Genomic DNA, 12,382 nt, shown 5'->3' on the forward strand with positions numbered 1-12,382 from the left:
CATTGGCATATCAACTGCCTCGAGTTGCTGGCAGTACGTCTTGCTCTGGCCGCCTTCAAAGGAGCTGCTGTCAGGGCAAGCATGTACTGGTCCGTACGGACAACACTGCGACCGTTGCGTACATCAACCATCAAGGTGGTCTACGCTCCCGTCGCATGTCGCAACTCGCCCGCCATCTCCTCCTGTGGAGTCAGAAGCATCTGAGGTCGCTTCGCGCCACTCATGTTCCCGGGTGTGCTCAACCGTGTGGCCGACGAGCTATCACGACAGCTCACGCTGCCGGGGAGAGTGGCGACTCCACCCCCAGGCGGTTCAGCTGATCTGGAGAGCCAGTTCGGAGAGGCTCAGGTAGACCTGTTTGCCTCACCAGAAACCTGCCCACTGCCAGTTGTTTTATTCGTCTGACCGGGGGAACACTCGGCACGGATGCACTGGCACACAGCTGGCCCCGGGGCCTGCGCAAATATGCGTTTCCCCCAGTGAGCCTACTTGCACAGACACTGTGCAAGGTCAGGGAGGACGAGGAGCAGGTCTTGTTAGTTGCGCGCCGTACTGGCCCAACCGGACCTGGTTCCCGGAACTCATCACTCCTCGCGACAGCCCCTCCCTGGCCCATCCCCTCTGAGGAAGGACCTCCTTTCTCAGAGACGGGGCACCTTTGGCACCCGCGTCCCGACCTCTGTGGAACCTCCACGTGTGGTCCCTGGACGGGACGCGGAGGTTCTAAGTGATCTACCCGTCCGCGGTACGTTAGACACCATCACTTCGGCTAGAGCATCCTGTCTACGAGGACGTGCCTATGCCTGAAGTGGAACCTGTTCGTCGAGTGGTGCTCTTCTCGCCGAGAATGACCCCCGAAGATGCTCGGTCGGTGTCTGTGCTTTCCTTCCTTGCAAGAAGGGTTGGAGCGTAGGCTGTCCCCTCCACCCTGAAGGTCCTATGTCTGCCGCTATCGCAGCTTACCATCACCATGCAGCTTGATGGCAAAGTCCACTGTTAGGAAAGCACGACCTGATCGTCAGGTTCCTCAGGAGGGCAGGAGACGTTAAATCCTCCTCGCCCTCGCCTCCATACCCTCTTGGGACCTCGCTCTGGTGCCCTCTCGGAGCACTCCGGATTGCTCCCTTTGAGCCTCTTGCAGTCAGCAGAGCTGAAAGATTCTGTCTCTGAAGACTTGTGCTGCTGACCGTTCGCATTGGCCTCCTTCAAGAGGGTAGGGGACCTGCAGCATTTTCGGTCGACGAATCGTGCCTAGAGTTCGGGCCCGGTGACTCTCACGTGGATCCTGAGACCCCGGCCTGGATATGTGCCCAAGGTTCCTACCACTCCCTTCAGGACCAGGTGGTGAACCTGCAAGCGCTGCCCTCGGAGGAGGCAGACCCAGCCCTGGCTTTGCTCTGTCCCGTCCGCGCTGCTGCGACGTTGTACATGGACAGAACTCGAAGCTTCAGGACCTCAGACCAGCTCTTTGTCTGTTACGGAGGCCAGCAGAAGGGAAAGGCTGTCTCCAAGCAGAGGATGGCCCACTGGATAGTGGATGCCATCGCCTTGGCGTACCAAGCCCAGGGCGTGCCGTGCCCGCTCGGGTTGCGAGCTCACTCCACGAGAGGTGTAGCATCTTCCTGGGCGCTGGCTCATGGCGCCTCGCTGACAGACATCTGTAGAGCTGCGGGCTGGGCGACACCTAACACGTTCGCTAGGTATTATAGCCTCGTGTCGAGCCGGTATCTCCACCCGTGTGCTCGCCTCCACTAGTCAGTAGGCACGGTTGTAGGCCCCGGCTCTAGTGTCGGCTTGCAATGCCATTCCCGCCCTCTGGCCAGATACGTGCATACTTTTCACTCCAGTTCGAGTTCCTCCGCTTGGCGAGACCCTGTCGAGTTCCTCCGCCTCCCCCTTCGGCCGGACGTTGCGGAGATGTCCTATGCCAGGCCTACTCCGTGGCTGACGCTGTCTGTTGGACTAGATGCCCATATGCCGTGATTCCCCTAGGCTGGGTAATCCCATATGTGTGACCCTACGGGGATCCACGGCTTCTAACGGTTTCCCTGTCGATAAACCCGTGTCTTTCCCTCTGGGAGCTTCGTTTTGCCCTGTCTGATTGCTAGTCTCCTACCGGAAGGTGGAGTCACCCAGAGATCTTCCATATGCGTTACTGCCCTACAGGGCCAGTCCATATGTGTATTCTCCACATTAACCTCCCTTCGGGAAGGTGTGGCCTCCGCAGCGTTCCCCTACGAAAGGTTACGCTTTCCTGGCATTTTTGTCGTATCCAATAGTGGGATTGAGTTGGGTTCCCCGTGGGTAGGAACAGCAGATCGACTTCCTCTCTGTAACGCCCTGTCTATCCCCCTATGGAAGACATTCCTGGCTTCCTCCGCAGGGTTGCGAGTATGGGCGGTTGCATTTGGCACGCCTGGCTTACAACAGCCTCCCTAAGCACTGGAAGGGGTTCAGCTCCTGTGGCGCTTTGGTACGGGACCCCTATTCGTCGGTCTGTCCGACGTACGTCGAACGTGACCGACTGAATGGGAACGTCTCGGTTACTGGTGTAACCCTCGTTCCCTGAAGGAGGGAACGGAGACGTACGTCCCGTCGCCACAGTTTTGTACCCTCGCTGTAGCTGCCAGATACTGCTAGCTCGGCTCCTCAGCGAAAAACCTGAGATGCAATTGCATGCCTGCTTCCTATTATATACCCGGATGCGCTGGGGCGAGGGGCAGCATGATGCAAATGATTCGCATGCCAATTCCCATTGGCTTGTTTTAGTTCACTTCGAAGTGATTGGGCTCTCTAGCGAGATTCCCTATTCGTCGGTCTGTCCGACGTACGTCTCCGTTCCCTCCTTCAGGGAACGAGGGTTACATACGTAACCGAGATGTTTTCCATTCATCATAGTGTTTTACATAGAGCACATCAGTGTTCAACTGGTTCTTATAAATGTCTATTCATATGATGGTTTGTGTGTGTCATTTGAAAACAAAATACCATTTTGAGAAGAAAGAACATTGTTTTGAATGTAAAGTTTCATTTTGCAGGAGAATTGAGGGGTTTTGCCCATTGTGTGTGTGTTTTTTGATTTGTGTGTAGAGTTCTGAGAGTATGAGGCATGCTTTCAGAAAATGTGTGTAAACAATCAAGAAAAACTGTAAATGCATCAAAGTGCTTCTAACATTTCAATATATTTATTCATCTGTATAATGAATATAATTCTGTATTGTAGTTCTGTAATTCTCTGACTCTTTCAGTGAGTTTAGCAGCAAATCCACATGCAAAGCCTGGCAGAGCAAAAATCCAACAAGTGGCCCCTTCACACAGATCTACTGACTGCACTACTGTTATAGCTGCCTATGGAAGGAAAACATCAACCGAACCAGCTGTATTTTACAGTGTTGACACTCTGCTGGCAGCAAGTAAATATCCTATATATGCACCCCTGTCTTTCATTTTCTTGCTTTAAATACCACATAAGCATATCAGTTTACAATCTTTCTTTACATTCATTTTGGTAGATTACATCCAAGAGCCTTGCTAGAGAGACTTTTGCCTCCATTTGAAAAAGAAAAAAAATAGCCAATCACCTTTGAGTATTTCACTTTCAGTGGTTAGAACATAGAGAAAAAATACATTCCAGAGGAGGCTAGCCTCCCTCGACCAATCATCGCAGAGTCGTAAATTACATATTATTACTTTGAACTGCTCCCGCTGATAATCTAGCAACTACATTAATTATGGAGAGTAGAGATATCAAATATTTGATCACCAACAAATTTACCAGGCTACTATTCAAACAGCAGCTACAAATAATTCAAAGCTAGCTTGCTATTGCTAGCCTCTCTGAAATTGCCTAGTAGGCGCGGGAAAACTTTAAAATGAGCGGTTCATTCATAAATCTGCAAAAATCTTACCATCATGCTGTGGAAATACAAACCGATAGAAAGAACACAAGGAGCGCAGAACTGAAAAGGGGCAGGACTACAAAAGGTCTATCTTAGCCGCAAAAGAGTAACGCCTGCCAATGCTGTGGTACACTGGGAAGGAGATAAGAGGCCGTTTTTTAATAGATGTCAATGGAGCTGAGGCTTCACTACATCGAATAAACTGCTTTTGAGGAAATAGCTAATCATTTAATAAATTGACTGCCCATTGTCTAATCTTCAACATGTTTGCTGTTAAACATTAATTTTTGGATTTATTTTTTATTTTTATTTTTTTTTCATTTACAGCAAAGAGATTTGAACAAAGATATGAAAACTGAAATCCACAAGAGCCTCTTAAAATTCCTTTAAAAAGTTTCTAAGTTTAGTTCTTTAAGTTTTAGTGTAGTTAGAGGGAAATGTGTGTTATCAATATGGGCTAAATATCAGTAGAGAAAAACAATCATGTTTCTGTACTGTAGGGTTCACTGCGGGCCCATCTCTTCCACAAAAGTGCTTCTAGGGTCACCAGAGGTCAAAACAAAAATCTGAAGTCTTTCTGTCAAGTTTACAGGATGAGCTCATTCTGTGAGGGCAGAATGACAATAGGAACTTGACGTGCCAAAGCAAACTCATAAATATCTCATAAACCATCTCTTGGGAAGTTCCACTTTGAGCAAATGCTGTAGTAAATGCCATTTCTCAAGCCTACACAGAATCTCATGGAAAGAGATTGGTTTTAATTAGAAGCTAACTTACATTCCATCACTCAGAACCTGACCTGTCATAAGCACTTTGACAACTTCTTAATCTTTTAAAACCTTTAGGACTACACCAGCATAGTCATTAAAGACACAAACACCAGCACACACATGAACTAAAAAGTGTTTTGATTTTATCGGGTCTTTAGGTGCAAATGTTAATACAAAGGCATGGCATCCATGTACAGCCCAATCATTACACAATCTCAAAGACAAGTTATAAGTTACATTAGCAGTGTCTGAGTGTATATTTAAGACCAGCTAGGCCAGCCATTTAGGGTCATGGACAGACAGTGATGCTACTGGTTAGTCAAATTTTGATTGTGAAGAGAGAATGGAATTGGTGGCTCTTACCTGACTCAGACAAAGCAGCAGAGCACAGCACAGTAGTGATAGCATCATATACGGCTTGCAAAGGAGCTCTGTGCACCCAGAATGAAAGAAAAAAGGCTGTGAGAGAGAGAGCTGACCTGTCTGAGAGAGGTACACAAAGCTCCTCTCTGTCTGTTAACCAAACACAACTTTCCCCTACAGAACTCACACAGAACTCTATCTGAAATATTCCACCCTCCCTCTGCTCTCTCTCTCTCTCTCTCTTGCCTTCTGCTGTTCCTTTCTCTTCTTGCACCTTGTAGCATCTATTTTTGCAAAAAAAAAAAAAAAAAAAAAATATCAGTATCTATTATTAGATATACTTAAAACAACATCATCAAGATCATGCAATACCAATAGCATGCAATTTGAAATCTGCCTCCTTTGCTTATGATGGCTTATAGTCTGTCTTGTGACCAGCACTCAAAAAAATGATTCTAGCTGCTTGTTCAGTTTATTTAAATAAAATAAGCTGAACCAACACAAATCTTTAGTTTTTTACTTAATTGGCATTTGCACTCAATTGTATTATGTTAAATGAAATAAAATTTGCAAAATGTTAGGTTAACCTAAACCATTTGTGTTGGGACAACATGAATCATTTATGTTGCATTGATTGAAACTGGGCAGTGGATTTCTAGTTCCCAGCATGCTTTGCGTAGGGAAAGATCAGGACAGTAAATGTTGAACTTAAGTGCTGTTTAATGTGTTTTTAGTAAAGGGAAATACCTTTTAAAGTTTGATGTTCAGTTATATTTGACATTTAAAAGAGTTTGTTATGTCGATTTTTTTGAGGTTACCATTATGCTGAAGTGTAGACCTTGTGGTTAGGCTATGGGTGGCTGCATGAAATAAATCTATGTTGTTCTCAACAAGCTTTAACTGTGCTAAAGCCAGTGATGAGAAGTTCTTTACCTGATCATTACTTGCAAGCTATAAATGTTACTTAGCATATGAAAAAGTGATATTTTAGTTTAGTTTTTATAGAAATATAAATAAATTAGTTTGAGGGCTAGCACATAATTTACACAGTCTACATATGGTCATCAGCTTATCCCTCTCAATGGTCATGAAACATGTATGTCTGTGTACAACAGCTATTCACAACCTAAGCACAAGCGCACATCTTCACCACGATGGTAACAAAAACTTTTTAATATATATACGCTACAAACTCTTTTAAATGTTCAAAATAACTAAACATTAAACACTTAAACACTAACAGGTCTTTCCATTTCCTTAAAAGTGCAGAAAACTTGAGCAACACTGCACAAGGGCACCAGTCTGAATAGCACTGGTTGGATCAACAAGAATGAATTATGTTCAGGAAACATTCACAGAATATGTCAAATGAAACTGGTGTGATCTCATTCAATTACCATGAATTTTACTCATCAGTACAATTAACCTATCTTAAGTTCAAATAAATCAGTTCAACTGTGTGGAAATAGGTGTCATAATTGAATTAAGTTAGACCAACAAGTTATTTTTTTGAGTGCCCTTGTGCAGTGTTGCTCAAGTTTTCTGCACTTTTAAGGAAATGGAAAGACCTGTTAGTGTTTAAGTGTTTAATGTTTAGTTATTTTGAACATTTAAAAGAGTTTGTAGCGTATATATAAAAAAAATTTTGTTACCATCATGGTGAAGATGTGCGCTTGTGCTTAGGTTGTGAATAGCTGTTGTACACAGACATACATGTTTCATGACCATTGAGAGGAATAAAGCTGATGACCATATGTAGACTGTGTAAATTATGTGCTGGCCCTCAAACTAATTTATTTATATTTCTATAAAAACTAAACTAAAATATCACTTTTTCATATGCTAAGTAACATTTATAGCATGCAAGTAATGATCAGGTAAAGAACTTCTCATCACTGGCTTTAGCACAGTTAAAGCTTGTTGAGAACAACATAGATTTATTTCATGCAGCCACCTATAGCCTAACCACAAGGTCTACACTTCAGCATAATGGTAACCTCAAAAAAATCGACATAACAAACTCTTTTAAATGTCAAATATAACTGAACATCAAACTTTAAAAGGTATTTCCCTTTACTAAAAACACATTAAACAGCACTTAAGTTCAACATTTACTGTCCTGATCTTTCCCTACGGAAAGCATGCTGGGAACTAGAAATCCACTGCCCAGTTTCAATCAATGCAACATAAATGATTCATGTCATCCCAACACAAATGGTTTAGGTTAACCTAACATTTTGCAAATTTAATTTCATTTAACGTAATACATTTGAGTGCAAATGCCAATTAAGTAAAAAACTAAAGATTTGTGTTGGTTCAGCTTATTTTATTTAAATAAACTGAACAAGCAGCTAGAATCATTTTTTTGAGTGTGAGTGTGACACAAGAAACTTACATCATAACAACACTGTTTGACTATGGTACCACTAGATCAAACACAAGAGATGTTTTCGACTTCACTTGGCACTGATCATTGTCAGACTTGAAGTAAGGAATGTCATAAGAAACTTTGTCAGACAGACTTGAGACAGCGCCAGTGCGATGGATCTGTGGCTTATGACATAAAAGTGAGTAGAGATTCCATGTGCCTTCTCCTCAAAGAAGCTGTCCCTGGCCGAGCAAAACTACGACATCGGTAATTGTGAGCTCTTGGCCATCAACCTTCCTTTGTAAGAGGCTGGAGGGGAGCAAGTCTGAAGTCATCACTGACCACAGACACCTAGAATACCTGCGTGAAGCTAAACAACTCAACCCCCATCAAGCCAGATAGGCTTTATTCTTCAGCAGATTTGACTTTTTAGTCACATACCAACCTGGGAAGTAAGAACCGCAAAGCCAATGTTTTTCCTGTCTTCACCATCCTAAACTGGGTCCTCTACCCATACCTTAACATCCCTGGTCTCATCTGGGCATTGATTTCATGACTGATCTTCCTCCTTCCTATTCCAACACCTGCATCTTTGTCATTGTCAATCGATTCTCCAAGTCATGCAAGCCTATCCCTCTGAAAGGACTCCCAACAGCATTCAAGGCAGCAGAAGCTCTATTCCAACACATTTTTTGTCACTTCGGTCTCTCTGAAGACATTGTGTCTGATAGAGGTCCTCAGTTTATCTGAGTCTGGCAAGCCTTCTTCAAGTTCCTTGGCATCTCCTTCAGCTTATCATCCAGCTACCATCCCCAGACAAATGGCCAGACTGAGCACAAAATCCAGGAAATCGGGAGGTACCTGCGGTCATATTGTCACCAGAACCAGGACATCTGGAGTCGGTTCCTCCCCTGGGCAGAGTATGCCCAGAACTCCCTCCGCCAGTCTATCACCAGGCTTACTCCTTTCCAGTTTGTGCTAGGATATCAATCACCACTGTCCGGCGAGCCATCGGAGGTTCCAGCTGCCAACCAATGGTTCCAGCAGAGCGAGAGGGTGTGGGACTCAGCTCATGTACACCTCCAACAGGCAGTGCGAAGATACAAGGATCAGTCCCCGCTACATAGGTCCCTTCACCGTGCAGAGGCAGCTCAATGAAAAACCTTACACTTACTCTCTGTCTCCCCCCGCAGAATCTGTTGATGATGGCGTACCTCCTTCTCCTGAAGTCGCTGACGAGACTATCATCGTCCAGTCTATCCTTGACTCGTGACGACGGGGCAACCATCTGGAGTACCTGATTGACTGGGTGGGGTACGTCCTGAAGAACGTTCCTGGGTTGCAAGAGATGACATCCTTGACCCCACTCTACTCACTCAGTTCCACCATGAACACCCTAATCGCCCTGGTCCCAGAGGTCAAGGTCGTCCCCGTCGTCGCCATCTCCGGCCCTCAGGAGCTACCTGTGGAGGAGGGGGTACTGTCACGGAGTCAGCAACACCATCTACCCAGCCATCAGCACCAGATCCGCCCACTTGTTTTAGTCCCCGGAATTCTAATCACCTGCACCTGTTCACCATCATCAGATCAAACTTTATAAGCTACCACTTCCGTCACCTCAGTGTCTGGTCTCGTCACTTGACCTCCGACTCACCATACTCACCTGAGTGCTTACCTGGTCATCCTGTTCCTGATCATCATCTTCAGTCTCATCTTCTTCGTCATCCTGTTCCCTGTTTGTCTGCCTGCTCCATCACCACGCCACCTGCATCAGAATGACTGTATTATGATCCTGCTAAGTTCAAGCCAAACATTCCAGCTACAATTACTTAGATTACTTAGATACTTGTTTACTTAGATATCTAAAAGGGGACATTCCACAGTCTTTTATTACTTTTACAAACAACTCTTTATAAACACTTAATCAACACCCTTAATCTTAACAGAAAACTATCTGCATTTTTGACAGGGTTCTGTCATGGGTCTATTCTTTGTTTGGTGTCAGAACTCTGACACTCCTATTGTCTTGTCTTTGTGTGAGCATGTGGTTTCGAGTTCACTTCAGTCTAGTTCGGTTTCGGTTCATTGTCAGGGTTGGACATTTCATGCTCCATGGTAACCCACTAGTAATGAATCAAGTATTGCCAAATCCTTCAGAAGGAATTACAAATTATTTGGATCAGTATTCTAAAGTGGAAAACTTGATAACTCTTTAGTAGTGACTGAAATCATTGTAAATCAAGTCAAGTTACAGTTTATTTATATTAGCACTTCTTACAATGCAGATTGTTTCAAAGCAGGTTTACAGTGATAATAGGAAAATTATGCAACAACTTTTGTTTCAGCAGTACAGCAGCTCTAGAATAAAATAGTGTTATTGTTTAGCTTGAGTCAGTTCAGTGTTGAATTAGTTGTGTTGTAAAAATCATTATAAATTTAGTGCTTTTCTTCTTTATATATTCGTTAATATAATACTATTGAATAGTAGGTGTCCCCAACTAAGCAAGCCAGGGGCAACCGTGGCAAGGAACCCATACTCCATCAGGTGAGAGAATGGAGAAAAAAACCTTGGGAGAAACCAGGCTCAGTTGTGGGACCAGTTCTCCTCTGGCCAACAAACGAATGCTGCAAGATTAAGATTCAGATAGTAGGATCGGTGCCAATCTCTAAGCATTCAAAATATTTAATCCAGTTTCATCTGGTTGAAGATCAGATTCATCACGCCTGAATGGAGGTTTTGCTGAGAATCTGTGCTTTTGTGTCGATGTAAGCTGTTAGAATTTGAGTTTTTTTGTAAGGTTTTGGATAGTAATGACTCAAGTGTTACTACATCCTTCTAAAGGAATTAATAATTATTTGGATCAGTATTCTAGAGTGAAAACATGATAACTTCCTAGAAATTACTGAAATTATTGTAAGCTTTTTTTGTACGTTTTGTAAGGTTTTGGACTGTAATTCCTTCCGATGGATTTGGTAACACTTGAGTCATTACTAGTGGGTTACTATCTTCACTTTAGAATGCTGATCCAAATAATTACTTAAATTTACTTAAAAATTCGTTACTATCCAACACCTTACAAAAAAACTCCACAATCTTCACTTTAGAATGAATTATACATTATGCATTATTCTCATTAATTATGAACCTGTGTATAGTACTTAGTAGTTAGTAGTCCTATGGGAGGTATACAAAATAGTAGTTACTGGTTAGCTAATAGTGAACTACCACATTCATCTGAGCACTATAACTTACTAATTCATTATTCAGAGTTTCTGTTAGTTAATAGTAGTTATTAGAATGTTAATAATGTGTTACTCATTTTTCCTGTGTAGTTACTCATTAATGACAAAACAGTGTTCTAAAATGTTACCCAGATTGATATCTAAAAGGTTTAAATTTTTATTATCACTGAAATTTAGATATTTAAATAAAACAAAACGGCAACAATAAAAAGAACCATCGTCGTCAGTCCGTACTGCTGTTAACACTGGTTCTCTGACCAGCAGATGCAGTGAGAACTGTTTTCCTGTTTGTTCATGAAATGTTCAGCATGAAGCCAATTGGCCAGGCATTCTTGTATAGAGTATCTGCTGAATGTTGGGGTGGTGGAGAGTCTGCCAGTGGACATGATTTTGAAGAGGAATTTGTCCACTGCTACCTGATTTGTTGCAGATATCTGGTGTTGCCACTGAACTGTCATGTCTTGTGCTTACTCGAGCCCAGGCTAATGCCAGGTTACAACCTCTGCCAAACTTAGATGATAATCTGTGCAAATGTGGAACCAAGGGGCCAAGAAAATTATGCATACAGTGGCTCTGGGTATTCATTAACTATAGTAATAGTCACCTAAACCTCTGTTTGCCAAACTTGAAGAGTTGGAGGAAAACTAATTTGTGGGGAAAAAAACTGTTATGAAAAAGGCACACTGTGTGTTAATGAGGGAGACAAAAACAGTTGGTTCTGCCTAAATGTTGTTATCTTACAGTACTACAGGTATAGTACTGTGCAAAGTCTTAGGCACTTCAGTATTTTCAGGTTCAGTTTGCAGGTCAGACAGGGCCCTTCTTCATCTGCTGTTCATAATCTCCACCCTTTTTCAAAGAATTACCATGGACTTTGCTGACAGTGCTGGCTACAGGGACAGTTACTTTCCTGTTGTTTACATTTCATGAATTACCACAAACTTCAACTGAATTTTCCCCATTTGAACTAATATTAGGCTGGTCAGTACAAGTTCCACTTGACTTACTGACGAGCTGCGAGAGACCTGCCATGGATGCTTCAGAGATGGGAATTGTTAGGATGTACCAGCGGTCAGAGGTGTAAAAAAAATAGCAGGGGACAAAAATTAGTCAAAAAACAAAACAGCAAAGGAAAAAAAAAACAAAAAAAAACAAAAGGAGATAAATCAAACTTATTTATAATATATCAACAAATGTACGTTTGGCTATGCCAATGTCCAGGCCCAAAATACATGTGCAATTCAACCTCTCTATCCTCCATTCCCCTAAAAAGGCTGCCTTTTAAAGCTTTGGCTCCTTCTATATTTGGAACGTACCATTTTACAGGGAACACTTTTAAGTTACAAGCAGATGACAAAATAAAACCATCATTCCTTCATTATAGTTCGGCTCTACAACATACATCATTTGCATTTATTTGAGTTTAAACTGCTCAAATCAATAAAGACAAGACATATAAGAAAACGCTTACATCCACGGTTCTCTCCCTCCCCTATGAGGTCAGAACCAGATGGAGAAATCTGCCATGAGCAAATGTTAGCTTAAAAATGGCTACTTCCCATGTGGACAGGTTTGGCAAGTGAGAGGTGCACCATAAGGTATGTTTGAAATGCATTGAAGTTAACTTGATAACTAAAGAAAATAAAATAAACACCTATTGTGTAAAGTATTTTGGTATTCTTTTCTGTGTAACATTATTGGAACAGGATGCATTACTGAACATTAAACATTTAAACAAA

General features: G+C 42.8%; 1 protein-coding gene across 1 annotated transcript in view; it reads right to left on the reverse strand.

Moving 5' to 3' along the window:
- Positions 1-5,239, reverse strand: part of ccn6 (cellular communication network factor 6) — a 22,482-nt gene extending 17,243 nt beyond the window's left edge. The window contains 1 exon segment of the mRNA XM_048206161.1: positions 5,033-5,239. Within this exon segment, the coding sequence (XP_048062118.1) occupies positions 5,033-5,080 (48 nt within the window). The 5' untranslated portion in view covers positions 5,081-5,239.
- Positions 5,240-12,382: the final 7,143 nt, after the last annotated feature.

Source organism: Megalobrama amblycephala, linkage group LG11, assembly GCF_018812025.1.
Source record: "Megalobrama amblycephala isolate DHTTF-2021 linkage group LG11, ASM1881202v1, whole genome shotgun sequence".
NCBI lineage: Eukaryota > Metazoa > Chordata > Actinopteri > Cypriniformes > Xenocyprididae > Megalobrama > Megalobrama amblycephala.